The 26,533-nt window shown below is 36.3% G+C and overlaps 1 protein-coding gene across 1 annotated transcript in view; it reads left to right on the top strand.

Moving 5' to 3' along the window:
• Positions 1-26,533, top strand: part of CDC42BPA (CDC42 binding protein kinase alpha) — a 296,230-nt gene that overhangs the window by 192,045 nt on the left and 77,652 nt on the right. The window contains exons 13-16 of the mRNA XM_052654292.1: positions 4,987-5,229; positions 5,480-5,590; positions 18,225-18,472; positions 24,193-24,298. Coding sequence (XP_052510252.1) covers positions 4,987-5,229; positions 5,480-5,590; positions 18,225-18,472; positions 24,193-24,298 — 708 coding nt within the window. The remainder of the gene's footprint in view (positions 1-4,986; positions 5,230-5,479; positions 5,591-18,224; positions 18,473-24,192; positions 24,299-26,533) is intronic.

The raw sequence follows: 26,533 nt of genomic DNA, 5'->3' as shown, positions 1-26,533 counted from the left end.
ATTTTGCCTTTCATTAACAAATTTTAAAATGTTGAAACTAATACAAGCCAACACAAAAAAGAAATGAGTGGCTTATGACATAGTATAAATTGTATTCAATGATGTTGTATATAATTCACTGATAATATAGAGGAAGTACTTCTGGGGAAGACATAAGTCTTAATGCCCATAAAGAAATGGAGATAATTAAAAATAAAACAAATAACCTTTTGCTGATGAAGCTAGTCAAAAAGATTAACAGAGAAAGCTATGAAGCTCAAAGTGAATTATATTAGTATATTTTTATGTTTTTCTTGAATCACTTTCAAACAGTGGTACAAATTCACATATTTTTATGGTCAATTTAATAATAATTGTAATTTATAGCAGAGGTCCTATTTGTTTTAATAATATTATTAGTGTTTATTATTATGTGTTTAAAGGTAGGATTACTCAGTCAAACTTAGTTAACATAATAAGGATGAGCATCTGATATCTAGATTTATGGTTACTTTGTCAATTTTTAATAAGTTTTGATATTAAAAATCCTTTAGTATATTCTGAGAAGAGGGTAGTGCTAAAATGAAATACGTATTGATAAAGAATTTTAAATGAGTTGTCTGATACCCTACAGGCAGCAGATATTCTTTTTAAGATTTTTTTCATTTGAGGCATATACAAAATAAATGTAACATTATATATGTAAATATACATAAATATACATATATATAAAGTTATAATGTTATATAACATTATATAAGTTTTGATATAAATAATAGATGAACCTAACATCTAACTTAAGAAATAGACCATTACCTATTTTATGGCATAGCCCTGGGTAGTCATTTCCTTCCTTTTCTCTCCACTTCCCTGGCAATGTTTTGAATTTTATGTTAATCATTCTATTAGTTAAAAAATTGTTATCACATATTAGTGTATCTCAAAACAGTATATTAGTGTTGCTTGTTTTTAAGCTTATAAAATAGTATAACTCATCAATATAACTTGATCATTTACTTAGTTGCTATATACACCATTATTTCAAAACCCACAATTTACTTATCTAATTTTTTGTTTGCAGACGTTTAGGTTGCTTATAATTGATAACTACTATAAATGATGCTGCTGTGAACATTCTTGAACATATATCCAAATACACACACAGACACACACACAAACACAAATAGAATAATTGGGTCATAGGCAATGTGAATATTCTATTTTTTATGATAATGTCAAATCATTTCCACTGGTTGTACCAATTTATACTCCCACCAGTAGTGCATAAGAATTTTTATATTCAGCATTGCCTCATATTATTAGAAATGTTATTTTTGAAAAACCTAATCTAAATTGACATTTTAGGTCTAAAATGATATTTTAGTATGCATTCTTTAGTTTGTATTCTTTAATTACTAACGAGGTCGAGTAACTCCACAAATATCCTTTTATCATTTATATTTCTTATTTTGTGAAATACTTTTTAATATCCTTCATACATTTTTCTGTTGGGTTGTTTGTCCTTTCCTTATTGGTCTGTAAGAATTCTTGAAATTCTCTGGCATGCTAATCTTTTGTCGATTATATATGTTACAGATGTCTCCCAGCTAGTGGCTTGTCTTTTCATTTTCTTTATAGGATCCTTTGAATAGCAAAAAGTTTTTAGTCTTAAAGTAGCCAAATTCATCAATCTTTATTTTTATGATTATTGCATTTGCTGGCTTATGTAAGAAGTCTGAGGTAAAAAAACAATTCTAAATTTTTATCTTGACCTTTTATAAGTTTGGTCTTCATATTTAAGTTTTTAATGCATCAGCAATTTATTTTTGTGTATCATATGAGGTAAGGATCCAATTTCACGTTTTCCCATATAGCTAGCCAGCTGTTCGTTTGTTAAATAGGCCCTCCTTCCCTCAATGATGTGCAGTATCACCTCTCTCATATATTAAATTTCCATTTATTCAACTCTCTAGTCCTTGAAGACTGTGATGGAATTTTGTTTAAAATTGCATTAAATCTATATAGAGCAATTTCAGGAGAATTGACATCATTATAATATTGAGTCTTTAAGTTCTTATCCATTATTTATTAATATCACTCTAAATGCTCACAGGATTTCAAGAGCAAGGCAAGATTATTACTATTTGCATTCAGAAAGAAAACTCAAGGAGAAGGAGTCCCAAAAAACTGAATTGAGGGTGTTTATACAGAGGAGAGAGGCAGATGCTTCCTGCTTGCCCTCTATTTCTACCCACCTTTCTGAGGGTCTCCTTGGAAACCTAAAGGGAAGAATCTAGGACCCTTTGAAATATAAATGAGTCACTCCAGTGAAAAGATAAGTCCGACTCTCCAGCTCTAAAAAGAGGGTGTCTCCTTGGTTCTAGCTCTTATCTCTCTCTCAGCCCCTCCTTGAAATGTAAACACCTCAGCCCAGGAGTTCAATCTCTTTGCAGTTTTCTCACTGTCTAAATTAGTCATAAAGACTTGTTCATGTCCTAAGTTTCAGTAAAATTTGCTTAGAAAGGCCTAACTGTACAAAAACATAAAATTATTTTATCCACAAATGTGGTATATCTGTGTATCTTTAAAGTATTTTAAAATGTTTCTCCATAAAATTCTATGCAGGTCTTGTTTGCCTCTCCTTAAATTTATTATCCTAAGTTTTCATATATTAAATTGTGAAAAGAAAGTGTTAGTTGCTCCATCATGTCCAACTCTTTGCGACCCCATGGACTGCACTCTGTCAAGCTCCTCTGTCCATGGGATTTTCCAGGCAAGAATGCTGGATTGGATTGCCATGCCCTTCTCCAGGAATCTTCCTGATGCAGGGATCAAACCTGGGTCTCCTGCATTACAGGCAGAGTCTTCACCATCTGAGCCACCGTTGAAGTCCCCAGTAAATTGTACATTTAAAATTTTACTTTCTTACTGATTCTGTCCTAGCAACATTCCTAAACTCTTATTGCAGTAATATATTTGAGATTCTTTAAAGTTTTATAAAATAATGACAATTTTGTTCATTTGTTTACTGTTTTTTCTTTCCTTGTCTTACTGTATAAGCTAGGACCTCAAATATGACATTCAATAGAGGTGATGATAGCAGCCATCCCTGTCTTATTCCTGATTTCACAAAAATACCTTTACTATTTTATCATTAATAATAATGTTTTCTCTAAGTGTTTGGTGAAAGTTATCTTCTTATTTTGCTAATCATTTTCATCAAAATGGGTATTGAATTTATTAAATGTGCTTTTTTTGCACAGTACTACAACAGATTTCTAGGAATTTGTTAATACCCATTGATGGAATTATATAATTGTTCTCCTTTAATCAATTGGTTTTCTGACTTATGTTTATAGACTTTTTCTAATGTTAAAACATTTTTGCTTTTCTGGGTTAAAACTATATTACCCATATATTGTCTGCTAAATATTAATATAATACAGGTAGCAGTTATGTTGTATCTGTTTTAATAGTACTGTATTAAGTGCTTTATATATACATTAGATCATTTAATCTTTTACAGAACCCTGTGATTTAGGTATTGGTAGTAGTAGTAGCAGCAGCAGCAGCAGTAGTTATAGTATTTATGTAAATGGTGAGATCCCACACAAACAAGCTAAGTACATTTGTTCAAGATCATAGAGATAGAAAGTGGGGAAACTGGAATTTCAACACAGGGAGTTGAGTTCCAGAGTTCATGTTTATCCACTTTATATATCACTGAACTTATTTGCTAATGTCATTTTTTTCAGGATTTTTAAATTTGTTTTCTTTAATAAGAAAACAAATCATATTTTTAAAAAATTTATATATAAAGATTATACTGGTCTCGTAGAATTCACTGAGTAGCACTGCCTCTTTTTCTGTTCTCTAGAAAAATTTGTATAAGAGAAACATTTTGTTCCTTGAAACACTGGGAATCATCTGTAAAACCATCTGAGCCTGCAGATTTCTTTCACGCTGGGGCGGGGATGAGGAAATTTTGTTAGCTATTGGTTTGGTTACTTTAATTGTTATAGAACTATTCAAGCATTCTATTTCTTCTGGAAACAGTTTTGATAAATATAGTTTTGTAGGAATTTGTTCATTTCACAAGTTGAAAAGTTTATTGGCATAAAATGTTTCATTGCGTCCTTTTACCTCTTTTGATTTCTTCTAGATTTGTGATTATAACCTCTCTTACTTTTCTCACTTCTAGATGCTCTATAAAATCGTTCAATAAACAACTTCAGTAGCCTTTTGCCTGATCATTTTAGTCTTTTGCCATTCTCCTGTTTTTATAATTGCCTTTCATCTCTTCATTTTATATATAGCAGTATATTAGTATCTGATAATTCTAATATCCAAATAAATTGGGGTTTATTTTTATTGTTTGTAATGTTTGCTTATAGTTGTTTGCCCTTTGGGTGTTTGGGTAATCTATGGTTGTGAGCTCATATTTGTATGCTCTTAAAAAAAAATACCCTAGATTTCATTGAGACACTTTTCCTCAAAGAAGATTTGCATTTCTTTCTGTTGGGAGGCAGGTAATTCTACTGACCCAAGTCTATTTTAGCCCCTTCTAAGTTTCTCAGTTTAATTAGAGAGTTTAGCTTTTCTCTTTGCTGCTGGCCCAAGAGTTAGTCCCCCACATCAAATATAACCCTTGTTTTTATCATTTGTAATCATTTGATACAATTTTTTAAACCATACAGATAGCCATTACATTTCACAAAATCTTTATTTTGACCATTGTATCTTTTATTTCTGTACCATTTTATTTATTTATTGAAACTAAGGTAAATCAGGTTAAATCTTTGCAGTTAGAATGTTAGCATAAGAAATTGAGAATATGAACAGAGCACCATGCTACTAGTATCTGTTCAAAAGTAATTGATTTCTTTAAATTTTATTCCAAGGTGAATAATTTTGGCTCTTCTTGGCTTCATGATAGCTAATTTGATGGCCAAATTTGGTCCCTAGGTTGCAGAATTGGTAACTTATATTCTTTTTACAAAACTGTAGGAACTAGTCCAGGCTAGTGAGCGATTAAAAAACCAATCCAAAGAGCTGAAAGACGCACACTGTCAGAGGAAACTGGCCATGCAGGAATTCATGGAGATCAATGAGCGGCTAACAGAATTGCACACCCAAAAACAGAAACTTGCTCGCCATGTCCGAGATAAGGAAGAAGAGGTGGACCTGGTGATGCAAAAAGTTGAAAGCTTAAGGCAAGAACTGCGCAGAACAGAAAGAGCCAAAAAAGAGGTTAGTAGTCAGGCAAATTTTGTAGTGGCCATGGGGTAGTGATTAAAGCTGCTTTTTCAGACTAGTGAAATAATATATATTTCATTTAATTTTTGAAAAAAGTGTTTTTTTTAGTTTGATAATGTTATTTAACATGAATTTCAACATTTGAGTTATCTCCTTATTGCAAGGTAAATTCTCGTGGGGAAAACATTTTATTAGAGAAACAATTATAATCATGAAATCGGCTTTTTTCATTTTCCTTTAAAAGCTGGAAGTTCGTACAGAAGCTGTGGCTGCTGAAGCATCTAAAGACAGGAAATTGCGTGAACAGAGTGAGCACTATTCTAAGCAACTGGAGAATGAACTAGAGGGACTGAAGGTAACTTTTGATTTCGTATTTATCAAGTTGAATTAAATTTCTCCCCTTTATGCTTAACAGGATTACTAGTCGTGTGTTCCTTTTGGTATGGAGTAAAAACTAGCTATCCTTCAAACATAGCATTCTTAATTCTCATCAGTAGGAAGCTGGTGTAGACTTCATAATCATGCTGCAAGGAAAGGGAAGACTGTGTTTAGTGGAGAAATCTGTTAGGAAGGAGTTAAAATATTTATGAAGGTCTGCATATCTGGATGAGATGTAATCTCATGGGAGGCGTGGTTAGATGTCTTAGACCCTCTGTCTTGTCTACACATGGACATCACCAAATGGTCAATACCAAAATCAGATTGATTATATTGCTTGCAGCCAAAGATAGAGAAGCTCTATACAGTCAGCAAAAACAAGACCAGGAGCTGACTGAGGCTCAGATCATGAACTCCTTATTGCCAGATACAGACTTAAGTTGAAGAAAGTAGGGAAAACCACTAGACCTTTCAGGCATGACCTAAATCAAATACCTTAAGAGTGTACAGTGGAAGTGACAAATAGATTCAAGGGATTAAAGCTGATAGACAGAGTGCCAGAAGAACTATGGACAGAGGTTTGTGACATACAGGAGGCAGTGATCAAGACCATCCCCAAGAAAAAGAAATGTAAAAAGGTAAAATGGTTGTCTGATGAGGCCTTACAAATAGCTGAGAAAAGAAGAGAAGCTAAAGGCAAAGGAGAAAAGGAAAGATATACCCAACTGAATGTAGAGTTCCAAGAACAGCAAGGAGAGATAAGAAAGCCTTCCTTAGCAATCAATGCAAAGAAATAGAGGAAAACAATAGAATGGGAAAGACTAGAGATCTCTTCAAGAAAATTAGAGATATCAAGGGAACATTTCATGCAAAGATGAGCACAATAAAGGACAGAAACAGTATGGACCTAACAGAAGCAGAAGATATTAGGAGGTGGCAAGAATACACAGAAGAACGATACAAAAAAGCATCTTCACGACCCAGATAACCGTAATGGTGTGATCATTTACCTAGAGCCAGACATCCTGAAATGTGAAGTCATGTGGGCCTTAGGAAGCATCACTACAAACAAAAATAGTGAAGGTGATGAAATTCCAGTTGAGCTATTGCAAATCCTAAAAGATGATGCTGTGAAAGTGCTTCACTCAAATGCCAGCAAATTTGGAAAATTCAGCGGTAGCCACAGGACTGGAAAAGGTCAGTTTTCATTCCAATCCCAAAGAAAGGCCATGCCAAGGAATGTTCAAACTACTGCACAATTGCACTCATCTCACACGCTAGCAAAATAATGCTCAAAATTCTCCAAGCCAGGCTTTAACCGTATGTGAACCATGAACTTCCAGACGGTCAAGCTGGATTTAGAAAAGGCAGAGGAACCAGAGGTCAAATTGCTGACATGCGCTGGATCATCAGAAAAGCGTGAGAGTTCCAGAAAAACATCTATTTTTGCTTTATTGATGACACCAAAGGCTTTGACTGTGTAGATCACAACAAACTGGGAAAAATTCTTAAAGAGATGGTGATCCCAGACCACCTGACCTGCCTCCTGAGAAATCTGTATGCAGGTCAACAAGCAACAGTTAGAACTGGACATGGAACAACAGAATGGTTCCAGATAGGGAAAGGGGTACGTCAAGGCTGTATATTGTCACCTGCTTATTTAACTTATATGCAGAGTACATCATGAGAAATGCAGATCTGGATGAAGCATAAGCTGGAATCAAGATTGCCAGGAGAAATATCAATAGCCTCAGATATGCAGATGACACCACCCTTACGGCATTTTCACCATATGAAAGTGGTGAAATTTCACACTTACGAAAGTAAAGAAGAACTGAAGAGCCTCTTGATGAAAGTGAAAGAGGACAGTGAAGAACTTGGCTTAAAGCCCAACATTCAGAAAACTAAGATGGCGTGCGGTCCCATTGCTTCTTGGCAAATATATGGGGAAACAGTGAAAACAGTGAGAGACTTTGTTTTTGTGCTCCAAAATCACTGCAGATGGTGACTGCAGCCATGAAATTAAAAGATGCTTGCCCCTTGGAGGACAAGCTATGACCAACCTAGATAGCATATTAAAAAGCAGAGACATTACCAACAAAGGTCCGTCTAGTCAAAGCTATGGTTTTTCCAGTGGTCATGAATGGATGTGAGAGTTGGACTGTAAAGAAAGCTAGCACAGAAGAATTGATGCTTTTGAACACTGTGGTCTTGGAGAAGACTCTTGAGAGTCTCTTGGACAGCAAGGAAATCCAACCAGTCCACCCTAAAGGAAATCAGTCCTGAATATTCATTGGAAGGACTGATGCTAAAGCTGAAACTCTAATACTTTGGCCACCTGATGTGAAGAACTGACTCCTTGGGAAAGACCCTAATGCTGGGAAAGGTTGAAGGTGGGAAGAAAAGGGGATGACAGAGGATGAGATGGTTGGATGGCATCACCAACTTGATGGACATGAGTTTGAGTAGGCTCTGGGAATTGGTGATGGACAGGAAAGCCTGGCATGCTGCAGCCCATGGGGTCGCAAACAGTCAGACACAATTGAGCAACTCAACTGAACTAAAACATCTCAACAGAAGTGCTTAGGAAGGGAAATCCTTGTGCCAGTTCTAGAGCTGGACTATCTGGTTTTAAAGCCTGGCCTCATCAGTTACTTGCTGTTTAATGCTGGATAAAACGTTTAGTCTCTTTGGACTTTAATTTTCTCATTTGTAAAACCCTATATCGTTGGTTTTACACAAGGAGTATATATATATGTATGTAAGCTGCTACATTGCATGTGCTCAGTTACTAATAGCTATAATAATGTTATGTATGTCAAAGTGAGAGAATTAGGATCAAATGGATATCATATTTCTATAACACTAAATTATAATCTGAATATGATATCTGCCTTTTCCTGACTCTGACCTTTGCATATCCCATTTCTTCAGCATTGTCTGCCAGCCACCACCTCCACATACTCCTTGCATGCCTAGTCTAGTATCTTATTCATCCAACAAATACAAGAATTAAGTTGAATGTCATCTGAGGAAGTTTAAGTATTCCTTATTCTGTGGTGCTTTAGAATTTTGTTAATAAATTTACAATAGCTCTTATTATAATTACTTATTCACAAAATGTCTCCCCATCTAAACTATGACTTAGTTTATTGAAAGCATAGGCTGGTATATTATTATCCTGGCACAGGACCAAATTTTTAATATTTGTTTAATAAGTGTGTTAAATCAGTGAATGAATGATGTGGTAGAATTGGCCAGAACTTGCTTTTTCTCTGAAAACTGAATAATAGTGGTTGCAAATAAGTTTTCTCTGCTTTAAATACAAGTATGAACTAGATCTTTTTTCTTGCTTTGGGGATTGGTTTCTCTTGTTTTGTTTTGATTAATTGTGATTCCCTGGTCTTGTTTAGCTTTCTAAATTAGAAATATTTCTTCCATAAAAATCTAGACTTCTAGAACAGAATTAGTGTATTTGAAGTCATTGCATTACCATCTCAGATAACTTTCAGTCAGGGATGGCTTTGTTTCCAGCACTATTTTAGATGCTTTTGTTAAAAACCAGAATCAGAAGGTGCAAACCAGAAGAAATCTTAGAGATTATTTGCATTTGAGAAAAGTGAAACTCAGAAGAGTTTAGGATTTACAGTCTTAAATGACAGAGTACAGTTTAAACCCAGGTTTTCTAATTCTCAGTACCATTCTATCTGCTTGTTTCCTTTTTTTTTCCTCTACTAATCACTGCTGCATTGAAGACTTCCAATCACATATACTAAGCTACTGATCAAGCACTCATAATCTCTTGTATCTTTTAAAAATTTGTGGTAATAATAAAACTACCCAATAAATTAGTTAACACGTTCGAAATACTTAGCCCATGGCCTGGCACAAAGTAAAGGCTCGGTAATTGTTAGCTATGATTATTATCATAATTTTAGGATATTATCATTATATTTTAGGATTATTATCATTTCTTTAAGATATTTCTTTAAGATATTCTAAAAGTGGGAATGTCTTGATTTAAAGGTATATACATGTAAATTTTGAAACTTACTTTGGCCCCTTTAAAAGGTTATAGGAATTTTTACTGCATTGAGAATACTTTTCAATAGAATTGAAGAGAAAGTTCTTGAGTAAATGTTAGAAACTGTAGCACCCCACTTCCAAAGATGGACAGAAGATAAATAAGGATACAGTTGTCTAACAATACATATATAGAACCTTCCTCCCAACAACAGCAGAATACATATTCTTCTCGAGTGCGATTGACACATTGTCTAGGATAGATCAGATATTAGGCCACAAAATAAATCTCAATAAATGTAAAATGACTGAAATCACACAAAGTATCTACTCCAATTTCACCATAGAATGAAGCTAGAAATCAGTATCATAAGGAAAACTGGAATGTTAAAATATGTGCCAGTTAAGCAAGGCTCTCTTAACCAACCCCTGGGTCAAGTGAAGAAATCACAAGGAAAATTAGAAAATGCTAATCAAATGAAAATACCACATGGGATGCAGCAGAGGCAGTGCTCAGAGGCAAATGTGTAGCTATAAATGCTTCTATTAAAAAGTAAGAATCTCAAATCAGTAACCCGACTTTATATCTTACAGAACTAGAAAAAGAAGAGCAAAGGAAACAAAGCTAGCAGAAGGAAGGAAATAAAGATTAGAGCAGAGTACAATAAAACGAGAAGAGGATGATAATAAAGAGAATGAAACCACAGTTGATTCTTTGAAAGGTCAGCAAAACTGACAAACCTTTAACTAGACTTGACAGAGAGAGGGAGGAAGGGAGGAAGCAAGTAACTAACATCAGAAGTGAAAGTGGATGTTGCTACCTGTCATCAAAAAGCAAAAGGATTATAAGAGAATACTCTAAACAACTCTGTGCCGACAAAGTAATCTAGATGAAATGGATAGATAGAGAAGCATGCAAATTATCTAAATGCAAGATAAAATATAAAGTCTCAACAGACTTACAACAGGCAAAGAGAATGAATTGGTAATAAAAAACCTCCTGTCAAAGAAAAGCTCAGGACCAGATAAGTTCACTAATGAACTGAACCAAACTTTTAAGGAAGAATTAATACCAATTCCTCTTAAACTCTTCCACAAAATATAAGAATAAGGAACACTTCCTAATTCATTCCCTAAAGCCAACACTGCTGTAATCCCAAAACCACATGAATAATGTAAGAAGAAAATTACAGACCAGTATTCCTAATGAATATAGATACATGAATTCTCAACAAGATACCAATAGACCAAATCCAAAGTCATATTAAAAAGCTTATAAACCATGGCAAAGTGGGGTTTATCCCAGGAATGCAAGAGTGGTTAAATGTAAGAAAATAAATCAATATAATAAATCAACTTGAAAGAAACAAAGTGAGCAGGGGGAACACATGGTCATCTTAATTTCACAAAATGCAACACTCTTTCCTGATAAAAACTCTCAGAAAGGTAAGAATAGAATGGAATGTACTTAACATGAGAAAAGGCATTTATGAAAAACCCACAGCTAACATCATACTCAATGGTGAATGATTAAAAAAAATTTTCCCTTAGATTAGGAATGAGACAAGGATGCCCATTTTCACCATTGCAATTTAACATTATGCTAGTGGTTCTAGCCAGAGGAATTAGACAAGAAAAAGAAATAGAAGTCATCCAACCTGGGAATGAAGAAGTAAAACTATTTGCAGATCATAGGATCCCACATTTTAAAACTTTAGAGAATATTGCCAGTTTCCAATCTAACGTGTAAGAACTTTGGAAATCACCACTTTGTTCTAATACCAAGTAAAAGGCTGAACAAATTGAAAAATCAACAGTTCTTAGACTTGAAAGAAAAGTTCAGTTCAGTTCAGTCCCTCAGTCGTGTCCGACTCTTTGTGACCCCATGAACTGCAGCATGCCAGGCCTCCCTGTTTATCACCAACTCCCAGAGTTCACTCAAACTCATGTCCATCGAGTCGGTGATCCCACCCAGCCATCTCATCCTCTGTCATCCCCTTCTCCTGCCCCCAATCCCTCCCAGCATCAGAGTCTTTTCCAATGAGTCAACTCTTCACATGAGGTGGCCAAAGTACTGGAGTTTCAGCTTTAGCATCAGTCCTTCTAAAGAACACCCAGGACTGATCTCCTTTAGAATGGACTGGTTGGATTTCCTTGCAATCCAAGGGACTCTGAAGAGTCTTCTCCAACACCACAGTTCAAAAGCATCAATTCATCAGCACTCAGCTTTCTTCACAGTCCAACTCTCACATCCATACATGACCGCTGGAAAAACCATAGCCTTGGCTAGACAGACCTTTGTTGGCAAAGCAATGTCTCTGCTTCTCAATATGCTGTCTAGATTGGTCATAACTTATCTTCCAAGGAGTAAGCGTTGTTTAATTTCATGGCTGCAGTCACCATCTGCACTGATTTTGAAGCCCCCAAAAATAAATTCTGACACTGTAAGAAAAGTAGTATCACAGAATGAACTCCTACCCTGCAAATTGGAGAGAGTGACATGCAGATCAAAAGAATCACAACTTAGGAGAGCAGGAACCCTTGTAGGAAAGCAGTGCAGTGCAGGGAAGCATGAACTGTACTTGAAAAAGTGCTGGTGGCTCAGCGCAGACAAGTCTGAGATACAAAAACTCCAGGGGACCCTCATCATTGGGGAGCCCTCATGGTTTCATCAGGTTTACATCCTAGAGCTCTGCCAGGTTTTTACAGTGAGTGTCAGAGGAAAATACCCCTTGTACTAACAATAGGGATAGTAGTTGTCAAATGTACCAGAGCAGTCTGTCCTTGTTAACAAGGTGTGTCTTCAACTAGAACCTAACTTGCTGAGGTTTTATCAGACCTAACTAACTTGAGAGAAGGGAAATAACCCAGCCCAGCCCACTGTAGTCACCCTGTCCAAACAGGTAAATGGGGGAGAGTAGCTGACAAGGTTGTCTTTAGTTCACAGGCCAGAGGCCCAGGCTCAATAACATACTGATATCTAATCTTAGAGTTCCAGAACACTTCCCCTCTCCACACAACTTCCACCACATTACTAAGAGCCTATTTACAGCAGTTCCTTTTACTCAGTACAGCGTGGTGACCTAACAATGAAAATACTACACTGAAAGTCAAAAAATAGTTACAATAGAGCAAACATCAGAACCAGACTCAGGGTTGTTGAAATGGTCAGACCAGGAATTGAAAACAGCTGTGATGGATAAGATAAAAGACTTTAATGAAACTATGATAACATTAATCAAAAGAAAGTGGGAGTAGCTATATTAATTTCAAACAGGGTGATATTCGGAGTGGGGAAAGTTTTTAGAAGTAAAGAAAGGCATTGTTTGTCACCAAGAAGACCTGGCATACTTAACGTGTACGTGTGTAACAATATAGCATCAAAATGCATGCGGTAAAAACTGACAGAAGTGCAGAACTTTAAAAAGAGATAAATTCACTGTCATACTTGGGAACTTCAGCACCCCTCTATCAGAAATCGACAGATCCAGAAGGTATAAAATCAGTAAGTACACAGCTGAATTCAACATCATCATCAATCATATGGGTATAAGGACATCTATGGGGCTTCCCACCAGTCCATTCTGAAGGAGATCAGCCCTGGGTGTTCTTTGGAGGGAACGATGCTAAAGCTGAAACTCCAATACTTTGGCCACCTCATGCAAAGAGTTGACTCATTGGAAAAGACTCTGATGCTGGGAGGGATTGGGGGCAGGAGGAGAAGGGGACAACAGAGGATGAGATGGCTGGATGGCATCACCAACTCGATGGACGTGAGTTTGAATGAACTCCGGGAGTTGGTGATGGACAGGGAGGCCTGGTGTGCTGCGATTCATGGGGTCGCAAAGAATCGGACACGACTGAGCGACTGAACTAAACTGATGGGGCTTCCCTGGTGGCTCAGAAGGTAAAGCATCTGCCTGCAACGCAGGAGACCCGGGCTCGATCCCTGGGTTGGAAAGTTCCCCTGGAGGAAGAAATGGCAACCCACTCCAGTACTCTTGCCTGGAGAATCCCATGGACAGAGGAGCCTGGTGGGCTACAGGCCACGGGATGGCAAAGAGTTGGACACGACTGAGCAACTTCACTTTTATAGATCAACAACAGCAGAGTACACATTCTTCTCAAGCTTACATGGGATATCCACCAAGATGGACCACATTCTAAGCCATACCATAACAAATCTTTAACATATTTTAAAAGAATAGGAATCATACATTGTCTGCTCTCAGACCACAGTGGAATCAGACTAGATGTCAATAACGAAAAGATAGCTGGAAAATTCCAAAATACTTGGGAATAAGGCACCACCCTTATAAATAAAATGAGTCAAAGAAAATATCTCATGAGAAACTTAAAAATATTTTAAACTAAATGAAAATGAAAGCACAACTTATCAAACTTTGGCAGATGTAGTAGAAGCAGTACTTAGAGGGAAATTTGTAGCATTGAATGCATATATTAGAAAAGAAGAAAGATCTAAGATTAATCATCTTAGCTTCTACCTTAGGATACTAAAAGGGGGGGGGGGTCCCTTTATCTATATTTGAGAGAAGTCATATTAAGTTTTCTAACATGAAGTATTCTTACATTCTGGGAATAAGTTCCTCATAAAATAGTTGAATTTCAGTACAGCAGTAGGTTACAAATGTTAACATTTTGTTTAAAAATTTTTTTGTTAAATTTGCATTGAGATGAGTCTGATTATATTATTATTATGGTTTTTGACCAGATTTTGTTTCAGAAATTTGAAAACCGTATATAAATTTAATAATTCCACTGGAAACTTGAAAAGGGGAATTACCTATCAGTATAACTTACATCATTTTGTATACTTATAATTACCTTAAAAATTTTATATTTTCTGTGGTAAATTTTTTGCAAAGAATATGTTTAGTCAATGTTTTGCCTGCTGTGCTTTCTGCTATATTTTTAAACTTTGGTTGTAAAATAAAACACATAGAAAGATAAAAAGAAAAGAGAGAGAGAACACTAATACCAGAAATGAAAGACAGGACATCACTATGCAACTCATGTACATTAAAATGCTAATAAAGAAATACTATGGACAATTAATTATTTGCCTACAAATTTGATAACCTAGCAGAAATCGACCAACTCCTTGAAAGACACAGCTGCCATAACTAGACTAAGAAGAAGTAAATAATATGAAAAGGCTCTGCTTGTTAAAGAAATTGAGTCAATAATTAATAACCTTCGAGAGCAGAAAGCATCAGGCCCAGATGTGTTCACTGGTGAATTATACAAGACATTTTAGGAAGAAATCACACCAATTCTCTACAGTCACTTTCAGAAGATAGAACTAGAGGAAATACCTCCTAACTCATTCTGTGATACCAGAATTACGCTAATACCAAAACCAGACAAAGTACAAGAAAACAAAGCCACAGACTAACATGCGTCATAGACATAGATGGAGAAGTCCTCAACAAAATATTAGCAAATTGAATCCAACAATATATAAAAATAATTATACACCACAACCAAATGGGCTTTTATCCCATTTGTATGTATGCAAGGCTGCTTCAACCTTTAAAAGTCAATTAATGTAATGCATCATTGATTTGATAAAAAATCACATGACTATATCAGAAGCTACAGGAAAAACATCTGACAAACTCTGGTACCCATTCATGATAAAAACTCAGTAAACTAGGGATGGGGGGGACTAAACTTGACAAATTATCTATCAAAAAACCTACAGATAACGATACAGATTATGATATTTAATGAAAGAAGCTTGAAAATTTTCACTAAGATCAAGAAGAAAACAAAGATTTTTCCTCTCACGACTCCTTTTCACCATCGTACTGTATGTCCTAGCTAGTGCAGTAAGACAAGAAAATAAAATAAAAAAGGTATCCAGATTGGGAAGGATGACATAAAACTATCTTGGTTAGCAGGTGATATGATTGTCTATGTAGAGAATCAAAGAAATTAACAAAAATCTCCTGGAACTAATAAGTCATTTATAGCAAGGTTGCAGGTACAAGATTAATATGCAAAGGTTGGTCACTTCTTTATATACTAACCATGAATAATGGAATTTGAAATTTAAAACTGAATTCTATTAATATTAGCACCTACAAAAATGAAATACTGAAATATAAGTGTAACAAAATATGCTTAAGATCTGTATGGGGAAAACCATAAAGCTCTAACGAAATAAATCAAAGAAGAACTACATAAATGAAGAGATTCCATTTTCATGGACAGGAAGACTCAGTATTATCAAGATGTCAGTTCTTCCTGCTTTCAATTATAGATTTATTGCAATGTAAGTCAAAATTTCAGCAAGTTCTTTTGTGGATATCAACCAATTAAGCCTGAAGCTTCAATGGAGAGGCAAAAGACCCCAAATAGCCAACACAATAGTGAAGGAAAAGAGCACAGTTGAAATATTGACTTCAAGATTTATATCAAGCTGCAGTAATCAAGACAGTATGGTACTGACAAGAAAATATATAGGTACAGCATCTATGAAAAGTTCAGTCGCTCAGTTGTGTCTGACTCTTTGTGACCCCATGAAATGCAGCACGCCAGGCCACCCTGTTCATCACCAACTGCTGGAGTCTACCCAAACCCATGTCCATTGAGTTGGTGATGCCATCCAACCATCTCATCCTCTGTCGACCCCTTCTCCTCCTACCCTCAATCTTTCCCAGCATCAGGGTCTTTTCAAATGAGTCAGCTCTTCGCATCAGGTGGCCAAAGTATTGGAGTTTCAACTTCAACATCAGTCCTTCCAATGAACACCCAGGACTGATCTCCTTTAGGATGGACTGGTTGGATCTCCTTGCAGTCCAAGGGACTCTCAAGAGTCTTCTCCAACACCACAGTTCAAAAGCATCAATTCTTCTGCACTCAGCTTTCTTTATAGTCCAACTCTCACATCCATACATGACTACTGGAAAAACCATAGCCTTGACTAGACAAACCTTTGTGGACAAAGTAAACAAAGGCAATGCAATGGAGTAAAGATGTTCTTTTTAACAAATGGTTTAGAACAACCAGACGGCGCATACCAAAAAAAAAAAAAAAAAGAAATCTATAAATAAAACTTACACCCTTCACAAAAATTCACTTAAAATAGATCACAGACTTAGATGTGAAACATAAAATTATTAACACTCCTCAGTCAGTCAGTTCATTTGCTCAGTCGTGTCTGACTGTTAGCAACCCCATGGACTGCAGCATGTCAGGCCTCTCTGTCCATCACCAACTCCCGAAGCTTGCTCACACTCATGTCCATTGAGTTGGTGATGCCATCCAACCATCTTTGTTTTTCCCTTCTCCTCCTGCCTTCAATTTTTCTCAACATCAGGGTCTTTTCTAATGAGTCAGCTCTTCACATCAGGTGGCCCAAGTATTGAAGCTTCAGCATCAGTCCTTCCAATGACTATTCAGGGTTGATTTCCTTTAGGATTGACTGGTTGGGTCTCCTTAAAATCTAGAGAACTCTCAAGAGTCTTCTCCCACACCACAGTTCAAAAGCGTCAGTCCTTCAGTGCTCCGTCTTCTTTATGGTCCCCCTCCTATCATCTTGCTGTAGCTTCTCTTTTGCCTTTGGTTGTGGGGTATCTTTTTTGGTGGGTCCAACATTCTCCTGTTGATGGTTGTTGAGCAGCTAATTGCGATTTTGGTGTTCTGTCAGGAAGATGAGTGCATGTCCTTCTACTCCGGGATATGTCCCTACCCTAATACAGACTTCAAAAAAAGAACGCACTACCCTCTAGATTATGATTCCTTGTTGTCACTAAGTATAATCTCAAAGGTTCTTTGGATTCTAAAAGTTTTATTGTGGATCATCTGGGAAAGTTGCATATAACAAAATAGAAAAGGTACAAAACTCAGGAAATCTTATAGTCATAACCTTTGACTGTATGCTTCTGCTTACCTTAAGCACTACTTGGAAGAGCCGTTGGACTTTACATTTTCGTTTCTCTTTGATACCAAGAGTATATTTCAACCTAATTTCTAAAAAAGATGGATTTCAACCAAATTTCTCCTTCTTACTACCCTACCTAAATGCAAAGAATCGTGTCATTTTTTCCCTAGAATGGCTACAGGGATGTTAGATTAGACCTTTGTCATTTCTCCTTGGACTATTGCAGAATCCTTTTCCCGTTTCTTTTTGTGCATTCTAGCTCTACCACCTCTCCCCCAGTTTACTCTGTTAAAGACACAAAAGTGTTTATAACATTTTATTAGTTTCACATCAGAAACAGGATGCAGTTAGATTTTTCCCTAACATACACAAACAATGTTATATATAAATTAGAAATTTAAGTGTAAAACAAATGATTATATAAGTACCATTAGAAATATAGATAAATATTTAATGCTGGTGTGAAGGAGACTAGAATACAACAATAAAGGAATACACACTTAGAAAAATATTAGTAACATATGGCAGACGAAAGTTAACAGCCTTAATAAAGTATTAGTCTATATAATAATATGCAAAAGTAATATTCGTTTCCATGAACAGTCCTTTGTATTATAGTTATTATTTGATATTTTATTATTCTTACAAATTAACTAATCTTGTATTATTACTTCTATAGCAAAAACAAATTAGTTATTCACCAGGAGTATGCAGCATAGAACATCAGCAAGAAATAACCAAACTAAAGACTGATTTGGAAAAGAAAAGTATCTTTTACGAAGAAGAATTGTCCAAGAGAGAAGGAATACATGCAAATGAAATTAAAAATCTGAAGAAAGAATTACATGATTCAGAAGGCCAACAACTTGCTCTCAACAAAGAAATTATGATTTTGAAAGACAAATTGGAAAAAAACAGGAGAGAGAGGTAAGAAGTTATTTACTCCTCTAATAATTATTTGTTGAATACCTGTTTGGTGTCAAGGATTGAAGTAACATAGGCAGTAAATACAGTCTAGTCCTCAAGAAGAGCAAAGTCAAGATTGGTAAATAGAAGATTATATTCCAGCATCATAGGAAAGCAAATGGGAAGTATAGGAACACTTGGAGAAGAGACACACAAGGTGACTTTGCTGCTTGGGTTTTTTTTGTTGTTGTTTATTATTTCTTTTTTTTCCCAAATGTTTCTTTGGTGTGTCTGGGTTTTTTGAACAAAAATTATTTCTGAGTTAAGACCAAGGATATAAGAAATATATAGCTGTGGAAGAGTGTCCAGGCAAAGTTTAGTAGAATTTGCCAAGATCTATAGGAAAAGGGTAGCAATGACACATTTAGAAAATGAAAGGTGTTCATTATGGTGGAGGCGTAAAAATAAAGATGAGTGTTAAGAAATGAAACTGGAAAGGAAAATAGAGGCAAGATCATGAAGGAATGTAAGGAAGTTAGACTTTATCCTAAAACTAGTGAAGAAAAATATCATGATTATATTTTCGAAAGATCACTCTTATTACTGTGTATATTAAAAGAAGCAGACTGTAGACAGGAATCTATCCATGAGAGATGAGGTGCCGGGACCTTAGGTATGACAGCGAAGATGGAGAAAGGCGTATGAACTCAGAAAGTCTACTGAGAAGACAGAACCTGGAGGACATAATGACCAGATATGAGAAATGAGAAGCAGAAGAAATTATCAGTGATACTCAAGTTTCTAGGTTTTAGGGAACTAAATGTATGTTATTGTCATTCTCAACTTATATTTGCAGCTTGAGTTTAATTCAGTTTGGTCCATTCATTCAACCAATTTTTTTAGAACCTGCTATGTGAAAGCACTGTTATAGCCCCTGGGGACATAGCAGTGAACAGACAAAAATTCTCTGTCCTTATGAAGCTTTCCTTTAGTTATGGTGAAAGACTATAAATAAAATGTAAACAAAATAAGTAAAATACAGAATATGTTAGATAATTATTAAGTCCAAGAACAAAAAGTAAGGCAGAGGATGGGAACTGTGAAGCATTAGGGTGAGAATTAAATTGTACACACACATACACATGATAGCCAGGAAAAATTATACTGAGAAGGTGATTTCTCAGTAAGGACCAAAGAAAGTGGGTCCTTACATATGTATGAGAAGAACATTTTACATTAAGAAGAAGTCTGTTGAGATGGTAAAAAGATCAGTGGTTGCAGGGGTTGGAAGGAGAATATGCAGGGTACAGAGGATTTCTCGGACAGTAAAACTATATATGTCACTATACAACCTAATATAAATTGTACAGTTTTAGTAATAATGATGTGTCTAATGTAGATCCATTAATAGTAACAAACACACCACTCTGAATATATGGGCAATCTCTGTACTTTCCTTTCAGTATTGCTATGAACTTAAAACCACTCGTAAAAACAAAGTCTATTAAAATAATAATACTAAAAACGAGGCCAATGTAGATAAGAGTTAAGGGGAAAGAATAGTGAGAGATATGTATGAGAGGTAATGGGGGCCAGATCATGTAAGGTTTTATGTCATTTTCAGTGACTTACAATTACTTACTCACAGTAAAACCATGGCAGGCTTCTCTTGTGACTCAGCTGGTAAAGAATCTGCCTGCAATGTGAGAGACCTGGGTTCAGTCCCTGTTTGGGAAGATCCTCTGGAGAAGGGAAAGGCTACCGACTCCAGTATTTCCTGGCCTGGAGAATTCCATGGACCGTATAGTCCATGGGGTCGCAAAGAGTCAGACACGACTAAGCGACTTTCACTTTCCCTTTCAAAACCATGGCAGGGAAGCATTGCAGGATAGTGAGTGGAAAATGGACAAAAACTGACTTAAAAGGGTTACTCTGATGACTAGTTTAAGAAAAGTCTGAACTAGATAAGAGAAAAGGCAGGGAAACCATTTAGAACGCTATTGCAGTAATCTAGGCGAAAGATGAAGGTGGCTTGAGCCTAGGTTGGTGGCAGAAAAGGTAAAGATAAAGATAGTTGCTGATAGACTAGATATGGATAAGAGAGAAAGATGAAAAATCAAGGGTGATACTACAGTTTGGGGCCTTAGCAATTAAGAGAATATAGTTACCATTTAGAGAGGAAGACTACAAAAGAAGTAAGTTTGGGATGAGAATATCAGAAGCTCATTTTATACAGATTATGTGTGAGATGCTTTTTAGACATACAGGTGGAAATGTCTAATAGGTCATCATATAAACAAGTCTGGATTTCAGGGCTGGAAATAAATCCTGGGGGTATCTATCACTCCCACGATATCAAAAGGGGTGAGACTATATGAGATCACTTAGTGAATGAATATGGATGAAAAAGAAGACTTAGGACTGTACCCTGGAGCTCCAATCTTTAGAAGCTGGGAAATGAGGAAGAAACAGCAAAGTGGATAAGAAAGAGCCAGGAAGAATGATAGGAAGAAGACCAGGCAAGTTTGGTGCCCAGATTTGATGTTAGGATGAATGTGTATCAAATCTGTCTGCATGTCAAATTAGATGAGGTCTGAATCAAATATGAAGGTCATTGGTGACTTTGATAAGAACAATTTCAGTGGCCAAAAAACCCCTAATGGATCTGAAGACTTGAAGGAGAGTGTTTGGAGACAGGGTATAGATAACACTGTTATTATTGGAAGTCTTTCATTGCAAGAACAAGAAGTAGTAAAAGCTGAAATAATAATTGGAGGAGAAATTTATCTCAAAAATAACACCATGCTTGTAATCTGGTAGAAAGCACCCAGTAGATGATTCAGACAGAGAGGGAAAAGTGTACTTGAGCAGGCACATAAGCAAAGAGGTTGACCTTAGCTATGTTTTTTCCTATAGTAAGAGAAGAGTAAGTCGAATATATGGTTATAGGGAAAGGAAGGTGGGGTTGATGGTAACTTGATTATCTGTTATTAGGGTTGGGCATGTTGAATTGGAGGTGCTTAGGAGACAGTTTGAGGAGATATCAGGTAGACAATTTGAAACCCAGAAAAGCTTCCAATGTAGTGGTGGTTTAGTCGCTAAGTTGTGTCCAACTCTTGCAAACCCATGAACTGTAGCCTGCTAGGCTCCTTTGTCCATGGGATTCTCCAGGCAAGAATACTGGAGTGGGTTGCCATTTCCTCCTCCAGTGTAGATTGAAGTAGTTTAATTAGTTCTAATTCATCTCCAGTGTAGATTCAGATGTAAATTCAGCATAATAGATGATCATTGAAATCAGGTAATATAATAGATGCCGTAGCTCAGGAAGAACGTGTAAAGAAAAGTTGAGCACCTGAGACAGAATACCTGAGAGTATTGGCATTTATGTGGAGGAAAGAGGGGATGGCGGGGGCTCACAAAGACAGCTATAAAGTCAAAATGTAGGCAGAAATCAGGAGAGTGGGCATCCCTGGAGCCAGGGGAAGACTGCATTTCAGGAGAGGGAATTGGGGACAGTGTCAAAGGTAGCCGGTAGATTGGATATAGTAACAGTTGGAACAATAGGTTTGAGACAGCATTTTTTTTTTGGTGAAGACAGCAGAAGCCAGATTTTGGCACAGGGAGGAAAAATTAGGCAAGGAGTTAAGTGAATATGGCAGTCTCTCAAGATTTCAAGGTGGTTGCCAGTGAACAGGAAGACCAGGAAAGTGGCTAAGTCGGTAAAGAATCTGCCTGCAATGCAAGGGACTGCCTGCAATGCAAGGGACTGCCTGCAAAGCAGGAGACCTGGGTTCACTCCCCAGGTTGGGAAGATCCCCTGGAGAAGGAAGTGGCAACCCACTCTAGTATTCTTGCCTGGGAAATTCCATGGATGGAGGAGTCTGGTGGGTTTCAGTCCATGCAGCTGCAAGAGTCAGACACAACTGAGCGACTAAACCACTGCCATCTATAGTAGACCCTCAGCACATTGGCTCAGACAGTAAAGAATCTGCCTGCAATGCAGTAAATGTGAGTTCAATCCCTGGATCAGGAAGATTCCCTGGAGAAAGGACTGGTAACCTGCTCTAGTATTCTTGCTTGGAGAATTCCATGGACAGAGGAGCCTGGTTGGCTACAGTCCATGGGATCTAAAAGAGTTGGATATGACTGAGTAACACTTTCACTTTCTTTTTTGTTTAAGTATGGCAGAGACTTATGTTTAATGCTAATAGGAAAAAACAAAAATGGTTTCATATAGAAAAAATGTTTTTGGCTGTGCTGGGTCTTCATTGCTGTGCAGACTTTTCTCTAGTTGCGGTGAGCAGAAGATACTCTCGAGTTGCAATGCAAGGGCTTCTCCTTGCAGTGGCTTCTCTTGTTGCCAAGGACAGACTCTAGAGCCTTTGGACTTCAGTAGTTGGCAGCACGTGGGTCCAGTAGCTGTGGCTTCCAGGTTTCAGAGCACAGGCTCAGTAGTTGTGGTGCATGGGCTCAGTTGCTCTGAGGCATGTGGGATCTTCCCAGACCAGAAATCAAATCTATGTCTCATGCATTGGCAGGCATATTCTTTACCACTGAGCCTCCAGGGAAGCCCTTTATAGAAATTTTACTCAATTTACTTTCATCTACTTATATTTCTGAAAGAATGCATCTTTGTAGTTTTTCATATTTTTTTAAGTTGTTTTTGTTGCTTCTGAATCTAGAAAGATTCTAAACATAACTGAATTTCACAGTTTGATTGTAGATAATAAAGTGACACATTTGCTTGGACACAAAATGTTTATTTTCCTAGAAGTTAATCATTTAATTATAATTTAATTTACATTCAATAATTTAGTGATAAAGGGATTTTTAAGATTACATTTTTAAATCAACCATTATTTATGTTCTTTGTTGACTTGGAAGCAATTATAGAATTATCGAGAACTACTTCACTTTGAAATTTATTTGCTGCTAACCAACTTTCTCCATCAAACTGCAGTAGAGATAAGGCTCTTCTCTACACTTCAATTCAGTATTCAAAAACTGATTCCCCTGTCTCCCTTGCTGCTGCTGCTACTAAGTCACTTCAGTCGTGTCCAACTCTGTGTGACCCCATAGACAGAAGCCCACTAGGCTCCCCCATCCCTGGGATTCTCCAGGCACGGACACTGGAGTGGGTTGCCATTTCCTTCTCCAATGCATGAAAGTGAAAGGGAGGTGTTGAAAAAGTTTGTTAGAATTGTGTTTAGCTCTAAGGGTTAATCAGTTCTGTCCCCCAGAACTAAACAAGTTTTATAACATTTAATGTGTTATATGTATATACATGTAGATTGGTAGGTACGTAGGGAATAAGGAAAGAAGGAATTAGGGAAGGATGGCCTGAGTGTATTGAGAGAACTGTTGGTAGTATAATTCGAGTTTTCTTGAATTTTCTATGCAATCTAGACCCGAGTGTAGAATCATATTGTGGTCCCTGTATCCTCCTTTTCCCCTTGCTTCCTTATGTTCCCATACTTCCTAGCATATACACAGCCAAATAAGGTGAGCATAATCAGGATGTCTTCCTCAGATTTTCAAATGAACAACAAAATAAATGTTATTAAGCAGACAAATCTATTTATTAATTAAAAGGAAATGATTGAGATTTCTTGAGTTTAAGGGAAAGGATCGGGATTTGGAGCAATTGAGAGTGGTTTTTCAGAATAGAGCATATGATACAATACCATTATTTTAGTTTTAATTCAACTCCTTTTTTTCTTGCATATTTTGAATTGTATTAGTCAAAGTGAAAGGGAAGAATTTGAAAATGAATTCAAGCAACAGTATGAACGAGAAAAAGTGTTACTAACTGAAGAAAATAAAAAACTGACAAGTGAGCTTGATAAGGTGAGTGATTCAATCTCATTTATGTTTATTGACACATGCTAGATATTCAATACTGCCATAGTAGTTGTAGATATAATTTTATATTTGATATACATTTTTTTTTATATTTCTCCTTATATCAAAGATTGCTTCTGTGAAAAGCCAATGTTTCATTTTACCAATCTTTACAGGAGTCTTCTGGAGAAAGGACGTGGCTCACCTTGTCTTGTTCTTCGTCCCAGTATTTTTTGAGCCCTTGTTCTTTGTTTCACTTTCCATCTCTTTTACTCATTTCTTTCAAATTCGTCACTTACAATGTCACGGCTAGCTAAGTTAGGGCCTGCCTTTGGCAAGTACAGGAACAATTAAGCCAAACTAGAGAAATTTTGACATTTCTGATCCTATTCATGATGGAGAACTGATAATAGCTACAAATAATACCATTGGTATGTAAGAAGCCAAAGAAACCAACTCTGTCTAAAACCTATAGCACAAACAAAGGGCTGAACCATACACTAAACCTAGATTACAACAACTAGATTTATGAACAAAATTTCAGATACTTAAGGGAATCTTTTTCCATTTAGTATCTCAGATTTCTTAAATTGCCATCATTCTGCAATTGTGTGATTTGTTAACATCTCAGAAATCCTAATGTTAATCTGCAATTTTAATGGTTGTACTTACTTATAAATAAGGTTTGGATAATTGTCCTTTATAATGAGTTCTAATATTTTCCAAAGTATTATGTTTAATTAGTCATTTCAACAACAGATTGAAAGACAATGGCTAAATAATCACACAAAAAAGACTCTTCATTCTATCTTAATTTCCAACATATTCCATATTTATTTTCGTTTCTCTCACTATTTTTCCCATGATTATTCAACTTTGTAAGCATTTAAAAATAACTTTGCTTGTTTGGTTGCAAGCCACTTGAGAAAGAACTCTGTTAGTTTATTTTGTGCTTGCAAAGCTGATGCATACAAACACTGGAAAATGACCAAATACTAAGTAGTATAAATTATTTTAGACTATGAATATGGTGTGAAGAGCTGTTAGTTATTTCCACTAAAATAAAACTAATAACGCTTCCCTGGTGGTTCAGTGGATAAGAATCCACCTGCCAACGCAGGCGACACAGGTTTGATCCCTGGTCCAGGAGGATTCCACATGCTGTGGAGCAGCTAGGTGTGTGCACCACAGCTTACGAGCCCACGTTCTAGAGTCCGTGAGTCACAACTGCTGAAGCCTGTGTGCTCTAGGGCCGCCAAGTCACAGTTACTGAAGCCCACGCACTTACAACCCCAGCTCCACAACTAGAGAAGTCACTGCAATGTGAAGCCTGCGCACCACACGGCGAGAACCCCCGTTCCCCGCAACTAGAGAAAGCCTGCACACAGCAACGAAGACACAGTAAAACCAAAAGTAAAATATCTTAAAAACTAGTACTATTTAAACTTTATCCAAATAAGTCACATAATTGTTATTGAATGGACTTGTATCATATGACTGCAAAATTGAGCATCATTTTTGTCTACAAGACAGAATTTTAAGATTCTGTTAAGAGTTATCTTGAGGTAAGAAATATAATTAAAGTCTAGAAGGCTGCTTCATATAGAATTTCTAAGCAAATTACCTAGTAAAAGATGGTATTATAGTTGAAGAAAAATTGACTTGTGATATAATCAGATTGAGTACAGATCAAATTTTGTATTCACCCCTTGGCTTTATTTCATGATTAACCATAATGTTCTGGTGAGCTTACCAGAAACACATCTTTAGAAATAATTTTTAAATGATACTCTTGATTTTGATGAGATCTGAAAGATAAAAACCTATCTCCTAATTTTATAAAAAATAGAACATTAGCTTGTCTTGCTAAATTGAAAGATATGAAAGAGAATTTGAGTAGAACTTTGACAGCAAATCATAATGGTTGGAGAGCATTCAATGACAAATGATAACAAGGAAATATTTGTTCCTTGAGAATTAGGAGAGGATCTGGGTCTCCTGTTTGAACCTCTTCTCTATTTTTGCTCCTTGTATTTAGTTTCAGTTGTCTTTTCTGCTTCTTACTCAGCCCACTGCATATTTTCACTTTCTTTCAATTTATTTATTTTTTGTTTGTTTGATTACATTGAATATTTTCCCCAAGAGAAATAACCAAAGAATACCTTTGCCATTGCTACACCAGCTGTCTCAGCTGGAAGAGAACCAAATTCCTTCTCACCCAACTTCAGATATAGCAACCAA

Source organism: Budorcas taxicolor, chromosome 16 (genome assembly GCF_023091745.1).
Source record: "Budorcas taxicolor isolate Tak-1 chromosome 16, Takin1.1, whole genome shotgun sequence".
Classification (NCBI taxonomy): domain Eukaryota; kingdom Metazoa; phylum Chordata; class Mammalia; order Artiodactyla; family Bovidae; genus Budorcas; species Budorcas taxicolor.
Note: the sequence above shows the minus strand (reverse complement) of the source record. Positions and strands in the feature narration are given on the sequence as shown.